The sequence below is a fragment of the Eurosta solidaginis genome, chromosome 4 (genome assembly GCF_040869045.1).
Source record: "Eurosta solidaginis isolate ZX-2024a chromosome 4, ASM4086904v1, whole genome shotgun sequence".
Taxonomy (NCBI): Eukaryota; Metazoa; Arthropoda; class Insecta; order Diptera; family Tephritidae; genus Eurosta; species Eurosta solidaginis.
The window spans coordinates 21,613,477-21,639,143 of NC_090322.1; the positions used below are offsets into that span (position 1 = coordinate 21,613,477).

The 25,667-nt window shown below is 45.6% G+C and overlaps 1 protein-coding gene across 1 annotated transcript in view; it reads right to left on the reverse strand.

Moving 5' to 3' along the window:
- LOC137248425 (zinc finger protein 91-like) overlaps positions 1-25,667 on the reverse strand; it is a 191,521-nt gene that overhangs the window by 45,782 nt on the left and 120,072 nt on the right. Inside the window, exon 12 of the mRNA XM_067779363.1 lies at positions 4,654-4,962. Coding sequence (XP_067635464.1) covers positions 4,654-4,962 — 309 coding nt within the window. The remainder of the gene's footprint in view (positions 1-4,653; positions 4,963-25,667) is intronic.

Genomic DNA, 25,667 nt, shown 5'->3' on the forward strand with positions numbered 1-25,667 from the left:
GCCGATTTGTACCAAATTTTGCCAGCGTAGCCCACAGTCTCCACGAGCTAACAAGAAAAAATAAAGCTTTTGAATGGAAGAAGGAGCAAGAAGTAGCTTTCCAAACATTGAAAGAGCGTTTGTGCACTGCCCCAATGTTGGCATATCCGATTCCAGGAGCAACGTTTATTCTAGATACAGATGCGAGCGGATATGCTATAGGAGGCGTTTTATCACAACTGGTCGATGGACAGGAGAAGGTAGTTGCATATTACAGCCGTTCCATTGGAAAACCAGTGAGGAACTACTGCGTTACGCGGAGAGAGCTGTTGGCATTGGTAGAGTGCATTAAACATTTTCACAAATACCTCTACGGCCAGCGATTCCGTGTCAGGACAGATCACGCAGCTTTAAAATGGCTTCTGCAGTTCCGTAATCCGGAAGGACAATTGGCACGGTGGATCGAGCGACTACAAAGCTATGACTTTTCCATTGAGCATCGGAAAGGTAGTACCCATGGAAATGCCGATGCAATGTCACGAAGGTCATGTATGTAGTTTGGAATTCAAGCACTGTTCAAAAGCCAAGGCTAAAGAAGAAATTATAGATGTCCGGCTAATGACTATAACATGTACAGATGAATGGGACAAGGAACAGCTAAAAAAGTGTCAGCTAGAAGATACAGATCTGTCACGTGTTATGCAAGGGCGCCTAGAAGATGCGAACGTTGAAATCAGAGAGTATAAAAGGCAGCAAATGTAGAGGCGCTGGAATTCAGTTTGATTTGAGCTATCTAGCAGTTTCGATTAAGACGCTATCTAGCGAGCCATAGCAGTATTATTTTGAAAGTCAGTTCATTTAAGCTATCAGTTTGGTTATTAAGCCAGCTAGTTGCAAAGTATAAGCGTTATTGTCATTTTTCCAGTATTCAATATTGGAGTTATTTATTCAACATTTTAGTGATACGAACTTAGCAAAAGTGCAAATAAGAGAATTTGCAAGTAAATTCGTTACAATATGTATATAATTTTCTTTTAGCCATTAGTTCATAAATTAATGAGCAACATGAAATATCACCTGGTGTTGCAAAATACCTCTCTTTATGACCTAGAATTTTCTACTATCACTAAATATAGTATCTATACAGAATAATTCGCCATTCAAAGTTCTAAAAACCTAATAATTTTTTTATTTATTGTATCTAAAAAACAAAACGAGTAAAAATGTGCGCGTAGTCTGCTTTCCCTTCGTATTTGAATACTTCCTAAAGAAACAGGATTCACAAATTAAATGGGGTTAAATTTACCCCCCTTTAATACCTGCCGTTGTCATGGCTCACATTTCTGCGCCATATATCAGGACGGGTACTATAGGTGACTTGAAGAGCATGATTTTCGTTTACAGAGAAAGCACTATCCTTTTCAATTTCAAAAGTAGCATTTATTGGCAAAAGTTATTCGAAATAAAACTTTAATTTTTCGGTTTTTCATGAAGATCTAAAACGAAGGACTAAAAAACACAAGGAAATCTAAACGTCGAAAGGCTGCAAGCGCAACAGACTGCCAATGATTTCGTAACTCGACTCTCACACCTGCTATCTGAGAGCACAACTCAGCCTGACGGAATGCAGGAGCAGTGGAAGCATATCTCCAAAGCACTTCGTACTGCCGCCGAGGAAAAAATTGGTTACCGGCGGCCACGGAAAAACAACTGGTACGATGAAGAATGCCGCTGCCTACGTTAAAAGCGAGGGCATCGCTAGTTAAAAATGGAAGCGAGACGCCTTTTCAGGAAGAAAAAAGCAGAGGAAGAAAGGCGTGAGTGCGAGGGGCTTGAGCTGCTATTCACCAGGAATAACGCCCGAAAATTTTACCACAAAATTCGGCGACAGACGGAAGGTTTTAAGACCAGGGCAAACTCCTGTAAGAATGAAAACGGTGACCTTGTAACTGATGTACAGAAAGTACTTGGATTATGGAGGGAACACTTCTCTGCTCACCTAAATGGAGACTGCGATTTACCGCACAGGGATGACGAACCCGACCCCGCAATCGATGATGATGGAATAAATGTCCCCACACCCGATTATGACGAAGTAAGAACAGCAATAACCAGATTGAACAACAACAGTGCCGCGGCCGCAGATGGGTTGCCTGCGGAGCTATTCAAAAACGGGGGGGGGGGGGGGGGGGGGAGGACCCAGCGGGTTAGGGGTCAGAATATACCTGCGGTAGGTATGCCTGTCGTAAGAGGCGACTAAAACAGCAGATTCAAGGGGCTGTGTAGCTCAACCCTTCAGGTTGCCGGTGCAATATATAGCTTCTCCAAACCCAATTGTCAACCTCACCTATCCGCGGCGAATCCTGTTCAACTAACAGACGAGGCTCTGGAGACCCCAAGCTCATCATGGAACTTGGGTGTAGGGGGGGAGGGAATGGCCTGAAGGTTTAATGTGGCCACATAAATCGTTCCCGAGATGGTCGGGCTAGCACCTCAATGGTGCTGTGGTACCGGGGCGTACCGGATCTGTATCCGACAAAGGAGCATTACATCGATAACACTTCCCAAAGCCTTCGGGGAGCAACCTTATCGCTACAACAACAACAACAACAAGGAGTTGGTAAGGCGCAGGCATCAGCTTCTTCGCAAAATATGGGCGGAATAGTACATTCCCGACGATTGGAATCTAAGTGTTCTTTGCCCAGTCCACAAGAAGGGGGATACTGCAAACTGCACCAACTATCGCGGAATCAGCCTTCTTAATATCGCATATAAGGTCCTGTCAAGTGTATTGTGCGAAAGATTGAAGCCCACCATGAATCAACTGATTTGACCTTATCAGTGCGGCTTCAGACCTGGTAAATCTACCATCGACCAGATTTTCACAATGCGCCAAATCTTGGAAAAACCCGCGAAAAAAATCGACACACATCATCTCTTCGTCGATTGTAAAGCCGCCTTCGACAGCACGAAGAGGAGCTGCCTATATGCCGCTATGTCTGAATTTGGTTTCCCCGCAAAAATTATACAGCTGTGCAAAATGACGCTAAGCAACACCATCAGCTCAGTCAGAATTGGGAAGGACCTCTCCGAGCCGTTCGAAACTAAACGAGGTTTCAGACAGGGTGACCCCCTAACGTGCGATTTCTTTAATTTGATGCTGGAGAAAAGCTGCAGAACTTAACCACTCTGGAATAATATTCTATAAAAGCGTGCAATTACTGGCGTATGCCCATAAAATTAATATCATCGGCCTAAACACCTGCGCTGTTAGTCCTGCTTACTCCAAACTGGAAAAAGAAGCGGTAAAGATGGGTTTGAAGGTGAATGAGGACAAAACGAAGCACCTGCTGTCATCGAGCAGAGTCAGCGCATATGCGCCTTGTCAACCATGCTACTGTTGGCAGCCATAATTTCGAAATAGCAAAAGACTTCGTTTACTTGGGAAACAGCATCAACACTATCAACAACATGAGCTCGGAAATCCAGCGAAGAATCACTCTTGCCAATAAATGCTACTTTGGACTAGGTAGGCAATTGACAAGTAAATTCCTCTCTCGCAAACGAAAATCATACTCTAAAAGACACTTATCGTTCCCGTCCTGCTATATGGTGCAGAAGCATGGACCATGACAACATCAGATGAAACGGCTCTGGGAGTGTTCGAGAGAAAAGTTCTTCGAAATATTTATGGACCTCTACGCGTTGGCGATGGCGAGTACCGAAGAAAATTTTACGATGAGCTATACAAGCTATACGCAGACATCAACATAGTCCAGCGAATTAAAATGCAGCGGCTGCGCTGGCTAGGTCATGTTATGCGAATGAAAGATGACGCTCCGACCAAGAAAGTATTTCTATCGGAACCCGCCTATGGAAGCAGAGGTAGAGGGCGGCCCCCACTCCGTTGGAGAGACCAGGTGGAAAACGATTTAAACTCCCTTGGTGTGACCAATTGGCGCCGGTTGGCAGAGAGGAGCGATGGGCGCGCCTCACTGCTACAACCGAAACAACAACTGGCGCGCCTTGTTGGGCGGCAATAACCGTTTAAACGGGTAAGCGCCAATTAAGGAAGGAAGGAAGGATATATGTTTCAGGCAGTGATTGAACATGGTGTTGTTGTTGTTGTCGTAGCAGTGCTTCGCCCCATCCAATAGGTGAGACCGATCACAAATTGTCATCAATAGTGATTGAACATGCTACATTACTCCGCAGTTGTTTTTTTTTGTTTTTTTGCTTACGGGGCCCCTGAACAAAAACGGAGCATAGAGCACAGGCGTGGCATAAAAAGTGATAGCATTTCTTATACTCTGCTTCGAGCTATAAAAAATTATAAATACTTCACACAATAGTTCTGCACCAAAACGACAAATATTCATCTAAGAAAAATCTTAACCGGAACATTGCGAGCATAAAAATTCAATTTTTGTGCACTTGACTAAAAATCGATTTATCTATAACTTCGTACCAGTATATCGCACAGCAGGTACTTATCCAGTACATATAAATATTTGGTATTTTTGGAAGGGAAAATAATCTATTATAAAATTCTTCACTCTATTTTTGTCCGATATCTAATAATACGCTCGCAAAAAGCGGTCATATTTGAAACTGTTTGACTACCACTACATTGCGGTGATCAAATATTCTGTTAATGCCACGTTATTTTCTCACCTTCTAGGTTTACTCTCCAATAGTTTCTGCTCTAATTTGGCCTCTTCTTCCTTTAAAGCTGTCATATTTCGTTCACGAGTCTCCGAATCTTCGTTTTCATGAGACGTTAAATGTAATCGTAGCTCCGAAGCTAAAGGAAAAGCCAAGGGACAAAACTTGCATCTATGAACATTTACACCCAGATGTACACGTAAATGCTTATGTAGTACACCTATTCGCCCAAAGCCAGTTTCGCAGTACTTGCACTTGTATGGCTTTTCACCGGTATGAGTGCGCATATGGGCGGATATATGTCCGGCGCGAGCAAAGCTATTTTAAAGACAGAATGAAAAGTTATAATAAAAACGACGTTATGACGATGATTTTAATACTACATTTACACTAGCTCCAAATACGTACCTTCAAATGAGTTGACGTTACCCTCTTTATCACCAAAATCAAAATCCCTATAATCAGAATACCCAACACGAAATCCCTATTCCCTGTGTGAAATACATTCACATTTAGAGCTTACGATTTCTTCTCAAAGACAAGCGAGATTTTCGAGACCCGTAAAATCGAGAACTCCACTTCTCGCAAGACTCTCGTGTCTCGAAGTCCTCGTAAATCTTGTGAGCTTCTCGACATTCTAACTTAATCGCTGTATGGACAGTATTTATACACTTGTTTTTTTTTTTACTTGTGAATTTTTCATTGATTACATTCCTTCAATGACGTTTAACTCAAAACATATTTATTATACATATCATTTGTTTCGCAATATTTTATTTTTCAACAAGACATCAAGAACACGGTTTCTCGTGAGATTCTCGAATTACTCGTAAGGCTCGCGAGATTCTCGAATCTCGAATTACTCGTAATACACGCGATCTTCTCAACTTTCAATTCAGTCGCTGCATTGGCAATATTCTATACATTTCGGGGTTTTTTACTTGTGGTTTTGCGGACATTTTCGCTTGTGCTCCAGAAGAAATCGTAAGCTCTATATAAAACCGCAATGAATCGATTAAGTTGAATGTCGAGAAGCTCGCGAGCCTAAGCGAAAATTCAAAAATGTTTCAATAAATTAGATAAACAAAAGATAATTTGTAAACTAAGACATAATGATTACAATAAATTTTATAGATCTTAGCCTAGGGACGCAGAACAGGAATAAGAATAAAGGGACTTATTATCCTTAGAGAAAATAGGAGGTGGCAAGAAAAACGGATAGAAGATCAGTAAAGAAAGTCAGTTGAAGAAGGAGAGGTGAGTCAATTATAAAACAAGATTAATTCTTTTTTGAAATGCAGTGCATTACTTATTTGTCTTATTCTGGCTGGAAGGGAGTTCCAAATACGGATCGAAGTAACGAAGAATTGTCGTTCAGAGATTAGCATACGGTGTTTAACATGTGCAAGAACCATTGTCCTCGTAGAATGAAGAAATTGAAGCCTTCGATATAGTTAATAAGGCTCCTTCGTGTAGATAATCTTATGTAAGATAATAAATGTTCTAACCTTTATAAGGTTGTCAAAAGAAATGTCTAACAACTTTGCAGAATAACAGGAAACGTGATCAAGTCTATTAAGCCCGTAAACGTATCTAGCAATGTTATTGTGGGCAACATTAAGCTTCTTTTTACTCCCAGCGTTATAGTTGGATAAAAGTAGTCGAATATGTAGCGGAGTATATACTGTGTCAACCACAGTGGAGCATACCGTACACTTTTCCTACGGTACTAAATATATGGTCTTTTCAGGTCAATGTTTCGTTAAAAACTATGCCAAGATTTCTTGCCGTGTCAACATATTCTATAATAGAAATTTCAAACATAATATTGTCTAAGCCATTTGTAGCTAGCGGCTTTCTAAGGATGACAATACACTTCGAATTTCTAGGATTTAGACATAAACCATTCATAAACGCCTATACACCTATTTGACTAAGATCATGATTCAAATTACGTATACATAAACTCATACATTCGAAAAGACAGCACGTATACAATTGAACATCGTCAGCATAAATGTGGACGTTATATGACAGGCAATTTTTTTTATTTATATAAAACTAGCCTTTACCCGCGTCCCCGTCCGCAAGGAGAAATTTAAATATATGGGCTATTCGCGTTAGCCTGCTTATCAAGTTATCTGTTTAAAATTTAGTTTTCTGTCTAATGCATTTTATTTTTGTAATTGAGTAAAAAAAAGAACTAAATGAGCTGATAACCTGATAGGATCCCAAATGATCCCGAAATTGTCCAGAAAAAGCTACGAAATGACCCCCACGCTATTGCGGACGGATCCCGAAAACCATCTAGAAATGCCCCGGAAGGGTCTCCAAAAGTTGCCGGAATAGTCCCGAAAAAACCCGAAATGACGACACGATTATAGACGTATCCGAAATGACCCTGACGGGCTCCCGAGCGGATCTCAAAAACCATCCAGAAAATATCCTGTAAGGGTCCCTAAATTATCCCGACATACTCAAGAAAAAGTTCCGAAATGGCTCCGAGGGGATCCACGACGGATCGCGAAAACCATACAGAAATGATTCCGGAAGGATCCCAAAATGATCCCGAAATAGTCCGGAAATGACCCAGATGGGATCCCGCACAGATCCAGAAATGATCCCGGAAGGGTCCAAAAACTATACCGGAAAAGTAACAAAAAATCCCGAAATGGCTCCTACGGCATCCCGGACGGATCCAGAAATGATCTCGGAAGGGTCCCCAAATGATCTCCCGAAATGACCCTGATGGATCAGGCAAACCATCAAGAAATTATGCCGGAAGGGTTCCCAAATGATCCCGAAATAATACAGAAAGTCACGAAACGACCCCTAGAGGATCCCCAAATGATCCCGATATAGCCCCGAAACAAATCCAGAAATGATGCCGGAGGGGATCCCAAATGATTCCAAAAGAGTCCCGCAAATGATTCCGACGGGATCCCGAACGGAAACCGAAAATCATCCAGAAGTGATGCCGGAAAGGTTCTGAAATGATCACCTAATAGTCCCGAAATGACACTTAAGGGTTCCTGGACGGATCCCGTAAACCATCCAGAAATGATCCCGATATAGTCCCGAAGAAGTCCCGAAATGACGCTGACGGGATCTCGAACGCATCCCTAAATGACCCTGACGGGATCCCGGACAGATCCCGAAATCCATCCAGAAATGATCTTGGGAGGGACCCCTAATAATTCCGAAAAATTCCCGCAATGATTCCGACGGGATCCTGAACGGATACCGAAAACCATGCAGAAGTGATGCCAGAAAGGTCCTCAAATGATCACTTAATACCAAAAAAACCCTAACGGCATCGCGGACTGATCCCGAAATCCATCCAGAAATGATCTTGGGAAGGTCCGAAAATGATCCCGAAATAGTCTCGGAAAAGTCCAGAAGTTACCCTGACGGGTTCCCGGACGAATCCTGAAAACCAATCTTAAATGATGCCGAAAAAGTCCCGAAATGACCCTGATGGGACCCCGAAAGTATCCCGAAAACTATCCAGAAATGATGCCGGAAAGGTCTTCAAATGATCTCCTAATAGTTCCGAAAAGACCCTGACGGGATCCCGAACGGACCGCGACAACTATCTAGAAATGATGCCGAAAGGGCCGCAAATGATCCCGTATTAGTCGAGAAAAAGTCCCGAAATTACCCCGACGGGATGCCGGACGAATCCCAAAAACCATCCAGAAATGATTCCGGAAGGGACCCCAAATTATCCCGAAAAAGCCCGCAATTATTCCGACGGTATCCTGAACCGATACCGAAAACCATCCAGAAGTGATGCCGGAAAGGTCCTCAAATGATTACCTAATAGTCCCAAAATGACCCTGACGGCATCTCGAACAGATCCCGAAATCCATCGAGAAATGATCTTGGGAGGGTCCCAAAATGATACCGAAATAGTCTCGGAAAAGTCCAGAAATTACCCGGACGAATCCTGAAAACCAATCTTAAATGATGCCGAAAAAATCCCGAAATGACCCTGATGGGCCCCCAAAGTATCCCGAAAACTATCCAGAAATGATGCCGGAAAGGTCTTCAAATGATCTCCTAATAGTTCCGAAAAGGCCCTGATGGGATCCCGAACGGATCCCGACAACTATCCAGAAATGATCCCGTATTAGTCGAGAAAAAGTCCCGAAATGACCCCGACGGGATGCCGGACGAATCCCAAAAACCATCCAGAAATGATGCCGGAAGGGACCCCAAATGATCCCGAAAAAGTCCCGCAATTATTCCGACGGGATCCTGAACGGATACCGAAAACCATCCAGAAGTGATGCCGGAAAGGTCCTCAAATGATCACCTAATAGTCCCAAAATGACCCTGACGGCAGAATTGTTCTTGGGAAGGTCCCAAAATGATCCCGAAATAGTCTCGGAAAAGTCCCGAAATGACCCTAACGGGATCCCGAAAGGATTTCGAAAACTATCCAGAAATGATTCCGGAAAGGTCCTCAAATGATCCCCTAATAGTCCCGAAATGACCGTGACGGGATCCCGAACGGATCCCGACAACTACCCAGAAATGATGCCGAAAGGGTCCGCAAATGATCCCGTATTAGTGGAGAAAAAGTCCCGAAATGACCCCGACGGGATCCCGGACGAATCCCAAAAACCATCCAGAAATGATGCCGGTAGGTATCCCAAATGATCCCGAAATAGTCCCGAAATGACCTCGTCGGCATTCCGGACGGATCCCGAAAATTATCCAGGAATGATGCCGGAAAGGTCCCCAAATGATCCCGTAATAGTCCCGAAATTACCCTGATGGGATCCCGGACGGATCCCGAAAACCATTCAGAAATGATGCCGAAAGGGTTCCCAAATGATCCCGTATTAGTCGCGAAAAAGTCCCGAAATGACCCCGACGGGATTCCGGGCGGATCCCGAAAACCATCCAGAAATGATGCCGGAAGAGCCCCCAAATGATCCCGAAATAGTCCCGAAATGACCCCGTCCGGATCCCGGATGGATCCCGAAAACTATACAGAAATGATGCCGAAAGGGTCCCCAAATGATCCCGTGTTAGTCGAGAAAAAGTTCCGAAATGACCCCGACGGGATCCCGGACGGATCCCGAAAACCATCCAGAAATGATGCCGGAAGAGCCACCAAATGATCCCGAAAAAGTCCCCAAATGACTCCGACATACTACAGAAAAAGTTCCGAAATGGCTCCGAGGGGATCCACGACGGATCGCGAAAACCATACAGAAATGATTCCAGAAGGATCCCAAAATGATCCCGAAATAGTCCGGAATGACCCAGCTGGGATCCCGCACAGATCCAGAAATGCATCCGGAAGGGTCCAAAAAGTATCTCGGAAAAGTAACATAAAATCCCGAAATGGCTCCTATGGCATCCCGGACGGATCCAGAATGATCTCGGAAGGGTCCCCAAATGATCCCAAATGGTCCCGAAATGACCCTGATGGATCCGGCAAACCATCAAGTAATTATGCCGGAAGGGTCCCCAAATGATCCCGAAATAATACAGAAAAGGTCACGAAACGACCCCTGAGGATCCCCAAATGATCTCGTATTAGCCCCGAAAAGGTCCCGAAATAACCCCGACGTGATCCCGGACAAATTCCGAAAACCATACAGAAATGATGCCGGATGAGCCCCAAAATGATTCCGAAAAAGTCCCGCAATGATTCCGACGGGATCCCGAACGGATACCGAAAATCATCCAGAAGTGATGCCGGAAAGGTCCTCAAATGATCACCTAATAGTCCCGAAATGACCCTTAAGGGATCCTGAACGGATCCCGTAAACCATCCAGAAATGATCCCGATATAGTCCAGAAGAAGTCCCGAAATGACCCTGACGGGATCTCGAAAGCATCCCTAAATGACACTGACGGGATCCCGGACAGATCTCGAAATTCATCCAGAAATGATCTTGGGAGAGACCCCAAATGATCCCGAAAAAGTCCCGCAATGATTCCGACGGGATCCTGAACGGATACCGGAAACCATCCAGAAGTCATGCCGGAAAGGTCCTCGAATGATCACTTAATAGTCCCAAAATGACCCTGAAAGGCATCCCGGACTGATCCCGAAATCCATCCAGAAATGATCTTGGGAAGGTCCCAAAATGATCCCGAAATAGTCCCGGAAAAGTCCAGAAATAACCCTGACGGGTTCCCGGACGAATCCTGAAAGCCATCCTTAAATGATCCCGAAAGGATCCCGAAAAATATCCAGAAATGATGCCGGAAAGGTCCTCAAATGATCTCCTAATAGTTCCAAAAAGACCCTGACGGGATCCCGACCGGATCCCGACAACTATCCAGAAATGATGCCGAAAGGGCCCACAAATGATCCCGTATTAGTCGAGAAAAAGTCCCGAAATGACCCCGACGGAATGCCGGACGAATCCCAAATACCATCCAGAAATGATGCCGGAAGGGACCCCAAGTGATCCCGAAATGACCTCGTCGGCATCCCGGACGGATCCCGAAAATTATCCAGAAACGATGCCGGACAGGTCACCAAATGATCCCCTAATAGTCCCGAAGTTACCCTGATGGGATTCCGGACGGATCCCAAAAACCATTCAGAAATGATGCCGAAAGGGTTCCCAAATGATCCCGTATTAGTCGGGAAAAAGTCCCGAAATGACCCCGACGGGATCCCAGACGGATCCCGAAAACCATCCAGAAATTATGCCGAAAGGGTTCCCAAATGATCACGTATTAGTCGCGAAAAAGTCCCGAAATGACCCCGACGGGATCCCGGACGGATCCCGAAAACCATCCAGAAATGATGCCGGAAGAGCCCCCAAATGATCCCGAAAAAGTCCCAAAATGACCCCGACGAGATCCGGGACGGATCCCGAAAACCATTCAGAAATGATGCCGAAAGGGTTCCCAAATGATCCCGTATTAGTCGCGAAAAAGTCCCGAAATGACCCCGACGGGATCCCGGACAGATCCCGAAAACCATCCAGAAATGATGCCGGAAGAGCCCCCAAATGATCCCGAAAAAGTCCCCAAATGATCCCGACGAGATCCCGGACGGATCCCGAAAACCATCCAGAAATGATGCCGGAAGAGCCCCCAAATGATCCCGGAAAAGTCCCCAAATTACCCCGACGAGATCCCGGACGGATCACGAAAACCATCCAGAAATGATGCCGAAAGGATCCCCAAATGATCCCGTATTAGTCGCGAAAAAGTCCCGAAATGACCACGACGGGATGCCGGACGAATCCCGAAGACCATCCAGAAATGATGCCTAAAGGGACCCAAAATAACCCCGAAAAAGTCCCGTAATGATCCTGGAAACCATCAAGAATTTATCTCTCGAAGGTACGCAAATGATCCCGAAAGTACCCCGACGGGATCCCGGACGGATCCCGAAAACCATCCAGAAATGATTCCGGAAGGGTCCCCAAATTATCGCGAAATAGTCCCGAAATGATTCCGGTATAGTCCCGAAAATGTTCCAAAATAACCCCGACGGGATCCCGGACGGATCCCGAAAACTATACAGAAATGATCCCGGAAGGGTCCCAAAATGATCCCGAAATAGTCCCGAAATTACCCCGGCGGGATCCCGGACCGATCCCGAAAACCAACCAGAAATGATCCCGGAAGGGTCACGATATGACCCTTACGGGATTACAAATAAAGTGAAGCTAATTATAAAACCATGTTAATAAGGCAGCAGGCACATTGGAGCGAATGAAAAGTTACATAGAAACATACAGGAAAAGCTAATAAAAGCGTGCTAATAAAAACAATTGAAGGAGGGCGGATGGCGGGAGTAGAAGGAGAGGACCACTGATCGTTCCTCCAAAATTGTCTAGATCTCGATCTGTATGTGCCAGATACCAAAAACTATTGATTTAGGAGAAACTTTATATTCAGTCATAACAATTTATAGATTTTACACCAGAGGGGGAGATAAAGGGGGGGGGGGGGGTGTCACTGCTCACTTTGTAAGCCCTCGACTTATTTGACCCCTTGAGTCTGTGATATTGGTGACGGTCAGTATACGTAAAGTTATAATGTGTAAAAATTATTAAAAAGTAATTTATCGAAGGGGTCGTGGGACCCCCACCCTCTTTCCATGTACGAAAAAAAATTTCGCTAGTAGACTACTGTCTGTGTCCCAAATTTCATCAAAACCCGTGTAGCCATTCTGGCGTGATTTAGTCGCAAAGACGAAAAAATATAAAATTAAATTATAACTGTTCCTATGGGGCGGGGACCACGCCCCTTTTGAAAAATATATAGCTAGTAGATCCTTCTAGACTATTGGCTATATGTGTGCAAAATTTCATCCAAATCGGTAAAGCCGTTCTTGCGTGATTGAGTCACAAAGACAAACGTCTGGACAAACATCCAAACATTCAAACATCCAAACTTTCCCATTTATAATATATATACTAGCCTTTACCCGCGGCCCCGTCCGCAAGGAGAAATTTAAATATATGTGCTATTCGCGTTAGCCTGCTTATTATCTGTTTAAAATTTGTTTTTCTGTCTAATGCATTTTATTTTTGTAATTGAGTAAAAAAAAGAACTAAATGAGCTGATAACCTGATAGGATCCCAAATGATCCCGAAATTATCCAGAAAAAGCTACGAAATGACCCCCACGCTATCGCGGACGGATCCCGAAAACCATCCAGAAATGCCCCTAACGGGTCTCCAAAAGTTCCCCGAATAGTCCCAAAAAAACCCGAAATGACAGCGACACGATTCTAGACGTATCCAGAGAACCACACAGAAATGATCCCTGAAGGTGTTCCAAAATGATCCCGAAAAGGTTCCGAAATGACCCTGACGGGCTCCCGGGCGGATCTCAAAAACCATCCAGAAAATAAATAGGAAGGGTCCCTAAATTATCCAAACATACTCCAGAAAAAGTTCCGAAATGGCTCCGAGGGGATCCACGACGGATCGCGAAAACCATACAGAAATAATTCCGGAAGGATCCCAAAATGATCCCGAAATAGTCCGGAAATTACCCAGAAGGGATCCCGCACAGATCCAGAAATGATCCCGGAAGGGTGCAAAAACTATCCCGGAAAAGTAACAAAAAATCCCGAAATGGCTCCTACGGCATCCCGGACGGATCCAGAAATGATCTCGGAAGGGTCCCCAAATGATCCCAAAATGGTCCCGAAATGACCCTGATGGATCCGGCAAACCATCAAGAAATTATGAAGAAAGGGTCTCAAAATGATCCCGAAATAATACAGAAAGTCTCGAAACGACCCCTAGAGGATCCCCAAATGATCCCGTATTAGCCCCGAAAAGGTCCCCGAAATAACCCCGACGGGATCCCGGACCATCCACAAATGATGCCGGAAGGAATCCCAAATGATTCCGAAAAAGTCCCGCATTGATTCCGACGGGATCCCGAACGGATACCGAAAATCATCCAGAAGTGATGCCGGAAAGGTCCTCAAATGATCACCTAATAGTCCCGAAATGACCCTTAAGGGGTTATGGACGGATCCCATAAACCATCCAGAAATGATCCCGATATAGTCCCGAAGAAGTCCCGAAATGACCCTGACGGGATCTCGAACGCACCCCTAAATGACCCTGACGGGATCCCGAACGGATCCCGACAACTATCCAGAAATGATACCGAAAGGGCCCGCAAATGATCCCGTATTAGTCGAGAAAAAGTCCCGAAATGACCCCGACGGATGCCGGACGAATCCCAAAAACCATACAGAAATGATGTCGGAAGGGACCCCAATGATCCCGAAAAAGTCCCGCAATTATTCCGACGGGATCCTGAACGGATACCGAAAACCATCCAGAAGTGATGCCGGAAAGGTCCTCAAATGCTCACCTAGTAGTCCCAAAATGACCCTGACGGCATCCCGGACAAATCCCGAAATCCATCCAGAAATGATCTTGGGAAGGTCCCAAAATGATCCCTAAATAGTTTCGGAAAAGTCCAGAAATTACCCTGACGGGTTCCCGGACGAATCCTGAAAGCCATCCTTATATGACCCCGAAAAAGCCCCGAAATGACCCTGACGGGATCCCGAAAGGATTCCGAAAACTATCCAGAAATGATGCCCGAAAGGTTCTCAAATGACCCCCTAATAGTCCCGAAATGACCGTGACGGGATCCCGAACGGATCCCGACAACTATCCAGATATGATGCCGAAAGGGTCCGCAAATGATCCCGTATTAGTCGAGAAAAAGTCCCGAAATAACCCCGACGTGATCCCGGACGATTCCCAAAAACCATCCAGAAATGATTCCGGTAGGTATCCCAAATGATCCCGAAATAATCCCGAAATGACCTCGTCGGCATCCCGGACGGATACCGAAAATTATCCAGAAATGATGCCGGAAAGGTCCACAAATGATCCCCTAATAGTCCCTAAATTACCCTGATGGGATCCCGGACGGATCCCGAAAACCATCCAGAAATGATGCCGAAAGGGTTCCCAACTGATCCCGTATTAGTCGGGAAAAAGTCCCGAAATGACCCCGACGGCATCCCGGACGGATCCCGAAAACCGTCCAGAAATGATGCCGGAAGAGCCCCAAATGATCCCGAAAAGGTCCCCAAATGACCCCGACGAGATCCCGGACGGATACCGAAAACCATCCAGAAATGATGCGGGTAGGTACCCCAAATGATCCCGAAATAGTCCCGAAATGACCCCGACATACTCCAGAAAAAGTTCCGAAATGGCTCCGAGGGAATCAACGACGGATCGCGAAACCATACAGAAATGATTCCGGAAGGATCCCAAAATGATCCCGAAATAGTCCGGAAATAACCCAGATGGGATCCCGCACAGATCCAGAAATGATCCCGGAATGATCCAAAAACTATCCCGGAAACGTAACGAAAAATCCCGAAATGGCTCCTATGGCATCCCGGACGGATCCAGAAATGATCTCGGAAGGGTCCCCAAATGATCCCAAAATGGTCCCGAAATGACCCTGATGGATCCGGCAAACCATAAAGAAATTATGCAGGAAGGGTCCCCAAATGATCCCGAAATAAAACAGAAAAAGTCACGAAACGACCCCTAGAGGATCCCCAAATGATCCCGTATTAGCCCCGAAAAAGTCCCAAAATGACCCTGACGGGATCCCGAAAGGATTCCGAAAACAATCCAGAAATGATGCCGGAAAGGTCCTCAAATGATCCCCTAATAGTCCTGAAATAACCGTGACAGGATCCCGACAACTATCCAGAAATGATGCCGAATGGGTCCGCAAATGATCCCGTATTAGTCCAGAAAAAGTCCCGAAATGACCACGACGGGATCCCGGACGAATCCCAAAAACCATCCAGAAATGATGCGGTAGGTATCCCAAATGATCCCGAAATAGTCCCGAAATGACCTCGTCGGCATCCCGGACGGATCCCGAAAATTATCCAGAAATGATGCCGGAAAGGTTCCCAAATGATCCCCTAATAGTCCCGAAATTACCCTGATGGGATCCCGGACGGATCCCGAAAACCATCCAGAAATGATGCCGAAAGGGTTCCCAAATGATCCCGTATTAGTCGCGAAAAAGTCCCGAAATGAGCCCGACGGGATCCCGGACGGATCCCGAAAACCCTGCCCCCAAATGATCCCGAAAAAGTCCCCAAATGACCCCGACGAGATCCCGGACGGATCCCGAAAACCATCCAGAAATGATGCCGGAAGAGCCCCCAAATGATTCCGAAAAAGTCCCCAAATGACCCCGACGAGATCCCGAAAACCATCCAGAAATGATGCCGAATGATCCCGTATTAGTCGCGAAAAAGTCCCGAAATGACCCCGACGGGATGCCGGACGAATCCCGAGGACCATCCAGAAATGATGCCTAAAGGGGCCCAAAACAACCCAGAAAAATTTCCGTAATGATCCCGGAAACCATCAAGAATTTATCTCTCGAAGGTACGCAAATGATCCCGAAAGTACCCCGACGGGATCCCGGACGGATCCCGAAAACCATCCAGAAATGATGCCGGAAGGGTCCCCAAATGATCGCGAAATAGTCCCGAAATGATTCCGGAATAGTTCCGAAAATGTTCCAAAATAACCCTGACGGGATCCCGGACGGATGCCGAAAACTATACAGAAATGATCCCGGAAGGGTCCCAAAATGATCCCGAAATAGTCCCGAAATTACCCCGGCGGGATCCGGGATTACGGGATTACAAATAAGGTGAAGCTAATTATAAAACCATGTTAATAAGGCAGCAGGCGCATTGGAGCGAATAAAAAGTTACATAGAAACATACAGGTAAAGCTAATAAAAGCGTGCTAATAAAAACAATTGATGGAGGGCGGATGGCGGGAGTAGAGGAGAGGACCACTGATCGTTCCTCCAAAATTGTCTAGATCTCGTTCTGTATGTACCAGATACCAAAAACTATTGATTTTGGAGAAAATTTATATTGAGTTATAACAATTTATAGATTTTACACCAGAGGGGTTGATAAAGGGGGGCGGGCGGAGGGTGTCACTGCTTACTTTGTAAGCCCTCGACTTATTTGACCCCTTGAGTCTGTGATATTGGTGAAGGCCAGTATACGTAAAGTTATAATGTGTAAAAATTATTGAAAAATAATTTCTCGAAGGGGTCGTGGGACCCCGACCCCTCTTTCCATGTTCGAAAAAAATCTTGCTAGTAGACTACTGTCTGTGTCCCAAATTTCATCAAAATCCGTGTAGCCGTTCTGGCGTGATTCAGTCGCAAAGACTAAAAAATATGATGTATATTGGAACGATTTTCCGTCATCCCTTGTCAAATTTGGTTTTGAGACAAACCGGTTTCGGCGTTGTGCCATCATCAGTGTCGATTTTCGTTCGATGATGGCACAACGCCGAAACCGGTTTGTCTCAAAACCAAATTTGACAAGGGATGACGGAAAATCGTTCCAATATACATCATTTATCCACCCTGTCGGAAAATCAACCAAACAAGATAAGTCACTAAAAAATATAATAATTAAATTATAACTGTTCCTAGGAGGCGGCGACCACGTCCCTTTTGAAAAATATATAGCTAGTAGATCCTTCTAGACTATTGGCTATATGTGTGCAAAATTTGATCCAAATCGGTCCAGCCGTTCTTGCGTGATTGAGTCACAAAGACAAACGTCTGGACAAAAATCCAAACATCCAAACTTTGCCATTTATAATATACTAGCCTTTACCCGCGGCCCCGTCCGCAAGGAGAAAATGAAATATGTGTGCTATTCACGTTAGCCTGCTTATAAAGTTATCTGTTTAAAATTTTTTTTCTGTCTAATGCATTTTATTTTTGTAATTGAGTAAAAAAAAGAACTTTATGAGCTGATAACCTGATAGGATCCCAAAATGATAACGAAATTATCCAGAAAAAGCCACGAAATGACCCCGACACTATCGCGGACGGATCCCGAAAACCATCCAGAAACGCCCCGGAAGTGTTTCTAAAAGTTCCCGAAGTAGTCCCAAAAAAACCCGAAATGACAACGACACGATTCTAGACTTATCCAGATAACCACACAGAAATGATGCCTGAAGGGTACCAAATTGATCCCGAAATAGTCCCGAAAAAGTTCCGAAATTACCCTGACGGGCTCCCGGACGGATCTCAGAAACCATCCAGAAAATATCCAGGAAGGGTCCCTAAATTATCCCGACTAACTCCAGAAAAAGTTCCGAAATGGCTCCTAGGGGATCCACGATGGATCGCGAAAACCATACAGAAATGATTCCGGAAGGATTCCAAAATGATATGTATAGTTTTGTTGATTTTCCGACAGGGTGTATAAATGATGTATATTGGAACAATTTTGATTTTGACAAGGGATGACGGGAAATCGTTACATAAAAAATTATTTGTCCCGAATTTACGGATAAATAAACACTTATTTATTATTATTATTATTATTATTTAAAATAGAAAAAATTAAATAAAAAATACAAATAAAAAAAAAACAAAATATATTGTTTAAGGAATATATAAAAATTAGAGTTGTGAACGGATACCGAAAATCATCCAGAAGTGACGCCGGAAAGGTCCTCAAATGATCACCTAATAGTCCCGAAATGACCCTTAAGGGGTCAAGGACGGATCCCATAAACCATCCAGAAATGATCCCGATATATTCCCGAAGAAGTCCCGAAATGACCCTGACGGGATCTCGAACGCACCCCTAAATGACCCTGACGGGATCCCGGACAGATCCCGAAATCCATCCAGAAATGATCTTGGGAAGGTCCCAAAATTATCCCGAAATAGTCTCGGAAAAGTTCAGAAATTATCCTGACGGGTTCCCGGACGAATCCTGAAAGCCATCTCTAAATGATCCCGAAAAAGTCCCGAAATGACCCTGACTGGACCCCGAAAGGATCCCGAAAACTATCCAGAAATGATGCCGGAAATGTCCTCAAATGATCACCTAATAGTTCCGAAAAGACCCTGACGGGATCCCGAACGGATCCCGACAACTATCTAGAAATGATGCCGAAAGAGCCCGCAAATGATCCCGTATTAGTCGAGAAAAAATTCCGAAATGAACCCGACGGGATGCCGGACGAATCCCAAAAACCAGCCAGAAATGTTGCCGGAAGGGACACCAAATGATCCCGAAAAAGTCCCGCAATAATTCCGACGGGATCCTGAGCGGATACCGAAAACCATCCAGAAGTGATGCCGAAAAGGTCCTCAGATGATCACCTAATAGTCCCAAAATGACCCTGACGGCATCCTGGACAGATCCCGAAATCCATCCAGAAATGATATTGGGAGGGTCCCAAAATTATCCCGAAATAGTCTGGGAAAAGTCCAGAAATTACCCTGACGGATACCGGACGAATCCTGAAAACCAATCTTAAATGATGCCGAAAAAGTCCCGAAATGACCCTGATGGGACCCGGAAAGGATCCCGAAAACTAACCAGAAATGATGCCGGAAAGGTCCTCAAATGATCTCCCAATAGTTCCGAAAAGACCCTGACGGGATCCCGAACGGATCCCGACAACTATCCAGAAATGATACCGAAAGGGCCTGCAAATGATCCCGTATTAGTCGAGAAAAAGTCCCGAAATGACCCCGACGGGATGCCGGACGAATCCCAAAAACCATCCAGAAATGATTTTGGAAGGGACCCCAATGATCCCGAAAAAGTCCCGCAATTATTCCGACGGGAATCTGAACGGATACCGAAAACCATCCAGAAGTGATGCCGGAACGGTCCTCAAATGCTCACCTAATAGTCCCAAAATGACCCTGAGGGCATCCCGGACAAATCCCGAAATCCATCCAGAAATGATCTTGGGAAGGTCACAAAATGATCCCGAAATAGTCTCGGAAAAGTCCAGAAATTACCCTGACGGGTTCCCGGACGAATCCTGAAAGCCATCCTTAAATGATCCCGAAAAAGCCCCGAAATGACCCTGACGGGATCCCGAAAGGATTCCAAAAACTATCCAGAAATGATGCCGGAAAGGTCCTCAAATGATCCCCTAATAGTCCCGAAATGACGGTGACGGGATCCCGACAACTATCCAGAAATGATGCCGAAAGGGTCCGCAAATGATCCCGTATTAGTCGAAAAAAGTCCCGAAAGGACCACGACGGGATCCCGGACGAATCCCAAAAACCATCCAGAAATGATGCCGGTAGGTATCCCAAATGATCCCGAAATAGTCCCGAAATGACCTCGTCGGCATCCCGGACGGATCCCGAAAATTATCCAGAAATGATGCCGGAAAGGTTCCCAAATGATCCCCTAATAGTCCCGAAATTACCCTAATGGGATCCCGGACGGATCCCGAAAACCATCCAGAAATGATGCCGAAAGGGTTCCCAAATGATCCCGTATTAGTCGCGAAAAAGTTCCGAAATGACCCCGACGGGATCCCGGACGGATCCCGAAAACCATCCAGAAATGATGCCGAAAGGGTTCCCAAATGATCCCGTATTAGTCGCGAAAAAGTACCGAAATGACCCGACACGATCCCGGACGGATCCCGAAAACCATCCAGAAATGATGCCGGATGAGCCCCAAAATGATCCCGAAAAAGTCTCCAAATGACCCCGACGATATCCCGGACGGATCCCGAAAACCATCCAGAAATGATGCCGGAAGAGCCCCCAAATGATCCCGAAAAAGTCCCCATATGACCCCGACGAGATCCCGCACGGATCCCGAAAACCATCCAGAAATGATGCCGGAAGAGCCCCCAAATGATCCCGAAAAAGTCTCCAAATGACCCCGACGATATCCCGGACGGATCCCGAAAACCATCCAGAAATGATGCCGGAAGAGCCCCCAAATGATCCCGAAAAAGTCCCCATATGACCCCGACGAGATCCCGCACGGATCCCGAAAACCATCCAGAAATGATGCCAGAAGGGTCCCCAAATGATCGCGAAATAGTCCCGAAATGATTCCGGAATAGTCCCGAAAATGTTCCAAAATAACCCCGACGGGATCCCGGACGGATCCCGTAAACTATACAGAAATGATCCCGGAAGGGTCCCAAAATGATCCCGAAATAGTCCCGAAAAAGTCCCGAAATTTCCCCGGCGTAATCCCGGACCGATCCCGAAAACCATCCAGAAATGATCCCGGAAGGGTCTCGATATGACCCTTACGGGATTACAAATAAGGTGAAGCTAATTATAAAACCATGTTAATAAGGCAGCAGGCGCATTGGAGCGAATAAAAAGTTAGATAGAAACATACAGGTAAAGCTAATAAAAGCGTGCTAATAAAAACAATTGATGGAGGGCGGATGGCGGGAGTAGAGGAGAGGACCACTGATCGTTCCTCCAAAATTGTCTAGATCTCGTTCTGTATGTACCAGATACCAAAAACTATTGATTTAGGAGAAAATTTAGATTGAGTTATAACAATTTATGGATTTTACACCAGAGGGGGAGATAAAGGGGGCGGGCGGAGGGTGTCACTGCTTACTTTGTAAGCCCTCGACTTATTTGACCCCTTGAGTCTGTGATATTGGTGAAGGCCAGTATACGTAAAGTTATAATGTGTAAAAATTATGAAAAATAATTTCTCGAAGGGTCGTGGGACCCCCACCCCTCTTTCCATGTTCGAAAAAAATTTCGCTAGTAGACTACTGTCTGTGTCCCAAATTTCATCAAAATCCGTGTAGCCATTCTGGCGTGATTCAGTCGCAAAGACGAAAAAATATAATAATTACATTATAACTGTTCCTAGGGGGCGGGGACCACGCCCTTTTGAAAAATATATAGCTAGTAGATCCTTCTAGACTATTGGCTATATGTGTGCAAAATTTCATCCAAATCGGTCCAGCCGTTCTTGCGTTATTGAGTCACAAAGACAAACGTCTGGACAAACATCCAAACATCCAAACATCTAAACATCCAAACATCTTAACATCCAAACTTTCCCATTTATAATATACTAGCCTTTACCCGCGGCCCCGTCCGCAAGGAGAAAATTAAATATATGGGATATTCACGTTAGCCTGCTTATCAAGTTATCTGTTTAAAAAGATGTTTCTGTCTAATACATTTTATTTTTGTAATTGAGTAAAAAAAGAACTAAATGAGCTGATAACCTGATAGGATCCCCAAATGATCCCGAAATTATCCAGAAAAATCCACGAAATGACCCCGACGCTATCGCGGACAGATCCCGAAAACCATCTAGAAATGCCACGGAAGGGTCTCCAAAAGTTCCCGGAATATTCCCAAAAACCCCGAAATGACAACGACACGATTCTAAACTTATCCAGAGAACCACAAAGAAATGATGCCTGAAGGGTACCAAAATGATCCCGAAATAGTCCCGAAAAAGTTCCGAAATGACCCTGACGGGCTCCCGGACGGTTCTCAAAAACCATCCAGAAAATATCCAGGAAGGGTCCTTAGGGGAGCCACGACGGATCGCGAAAACCATACAGAAATTATTCCGGAAGGGTCCCAAAATGATCCCGTATTAGTCCCGAAAAAGTCCTGAAATGACCCCGACGGGATCCCAGACGGATTCCGAAAACTATCCAGAAATGATGCCGGAAAGATCCTCAAATGATCCCCTAATAGTCCCGAAATGACCCTGACGGGATCTCGAACGGACTCCTAAATGACCCTGACGGGCTCCCGGACAGATCTCGAAATCCATCCAGAAATGATCTTGGAAGGGCCCAAAATAATCCCGAAACAATCTCTGAAAAGTCCAGAAATTACCCCGATGGGATCCCGCACGGATCCCAAAAACTATCCAGAAATGATCCCGAAATGACCCCGAATACCATACAGAAATGATGCCGGAAAATACCCCAAATGATCCCGAAATAGTCCCGAAAAAGTTCCGAAATGACCCGGAAGGGATCCCGGACGGATCCCGAAAATCATCCAGAAATTATGCCGAAAGGGTCCCCAAATGATCCGATACCAGTCGATAAAAAGTCCCGAAATAACCCCGACGGGATCCCGGACGGATCCTCAAAATCATATAGAAATGATGCCGGAAGGTACCCCAAATGATCCCGAAATAGTCCCGAAATGACCCTGGCAGGATCCCGTACGGATCCCGAAAACCATCCAGAAATGATGCCGAAAGGCTCCCCTAATTATCCCGTATTAGTCCCGAAAAAGTTCTGAAATGAAACCGACGGAATTCCTGACGGATCCCGAAAAGCATCCAGAAATAATGCCGAAAGGGTCCCCAAATCATCCCGTATTAGTCGAGAAAAAGTCCTGAATTGACCCCGTTGGGATCCCGGATGGATCCCGAAAACTATCCAGAAATGGTGCCGGAAGGTATCCCGAAATAGTCCCGAAATGACCCTGACGGGATCCCGGACGGATCCCTAAAACCATCTAGAAATGGTGCCGGAAGGTACCTCAAATGATCCTGAAACAGTACCGAAATGACCCCGACGGGATCCCGAACGGATCCCATAAACCATCTAGAAATGGTGCCGGAAGGTATCTCAAATGATCCCGAAATAGTACCGAAATGACCATGACGGGATCCCGGACGGATCCCGAAAACCATCTAGAAATGATGCCGGAAGGTACCCCAAATGATCCCGTATTAGTCGAGAAAAAGTCCCGAAATGACCCCGACGGGTTCCCGGACGGATCCCGAAAAGCATCCAGATATGATGCCGAAAGGGTCCCCAAATGATCCCGTATAAGTCGAGAAAAAGTCGCGAAATGACCAAGACGGGATCCCGGACGGATCCCGAAAACCATCTAGCAATGGTGACGGAAGCTACCCTAAATGATCCTGTATTAGTCGAGAAAAAGTCCCGAAATTATCACGACGGGATCCCGGACGGATCCCGAAAACCATCTAGAAATGATGCCGGAAGGTACCGCAAATGACCCCGACGGGATCCGGGACGGATCCCGAAAACCATCCAGAAATGATGCCGAAAGCGTCCACAAATGATCCCGTATTAGTGGAGAAAAAGTCCCGAAATGACCCCGACGGATTCCCGGACGGATCCCGAAAAGCATCCAGATATGATGCCGAAAGGGTCCACAAATGATCCCGTATAAGTCGAGAAAAAGTCCCGAAATGACCAAGACGGGATCCCGGACGGATCCCGAAAACCATCCAGAAATGATGCCGAAAGCGTCCCCAAATGATCCCGTATTAGTCGAGAAAAAGTCCCGAAATGACCCCTACGGGTTCCCGGACGGATCCCGAAAAGCATCCAGATATGATGCCGAAAGGGTCCCCAAATGATCCCGTATAAGTCGAGAAAAAGTCCCGAAATGACCAAGACGGGATCCCGGACGTATCCCGAAAACCATCTAGCAATGATGACGGAAGCTACCTTAAATGATCCTGTATTAGTCGAGAAAAAGTCCCGAAATTACCACGACGGGATCCCGGACGGATCCAGAAAACCATCTAGAAATGAAGCCGGAAGGTACCCCAAATGATACCGAAATAGTCCCGAAATAACCCTGCTGGGATCCCGGACGGATCCCGAAAACCATCTAGAAATGAAGCCGGTAGGTACCCCAAATGATCCCGAAATAGTACCGAAATGACCCTGACGGGATCCCGGACGGATCCCGAAAACCATCTAGCAATGATGCCGGAAGCTACCCCAAATGATCCCGTATTAGTCGAGAAAAAGTCCCGCAATTACCCCGACGGGATCCCGGACGGATCCAGAAAACCGTCTAGAAATGAAGCAGGAAGGTACCCCAATGATCCCGAAATAGTCCCGAAATGACCCTGATTGGATCCTGGACGGATCCCGAAAACCATCTAGCAATGATGCCGGAAGGTACCTCAAATGAACCCGTATTAGTCGAGAAAAAGTCCCAAAATTACCCTGAAGGGATCCCGAAAACCATACAGAAATGATGCCGAAAAGGTCCCGAAATGATCCCGTATAAGTCGAGAAAAATTCCCGAAATGACCCCGACGGGATCCCGGACGGATCCTCAATACCATATAGAAATGATGCCGGAAGGTACCCCAAAGGATCCCGAAATAGTTCCGTAATGAACCTGACGGGATCCCGAACCGATCCCATAAACCATCTAGAAATGGTGCCGGAAGGTATCTCAAATGATCCCGAAATAGTACAGAAATGACCCTGACGGGATCCCGGACGGATCCCGAAAACCATCTAGAAATGAAGGCGGAAGGTACCCCAAATGATCCCGAAATATTCCCGAAATGACCCCGACGGGATCCCGGACGGATCCCGAAAACCATCCAGAAATGATGCCGAAAGCGTCCCCAAATGATCCCGTATTAGTCGAGAAAAAGTCCCGAAATGACCTTGACGGGTTCCCGGACGGACCCCGAAAAGCATCCAGATATGATGCCGAAAGGGTCCCCAAATGATCCGGTATAAGTCGAGAAAAAGTCCCGAAATGACCAAGACGGGATCCCGGACGGATCCCGAAAACCATCCAGAAATGATGCCGAAAGCCCAAATGATCCCGTATTAGTCGAGAAAAAGTCCCGAAATGACCCCGACGGGTTCCCGGACGGATCCCGAAAAGCATCCAGATATGATGCCGAAAGGGTCCCCAAATGATCCCGTATAAGTCGA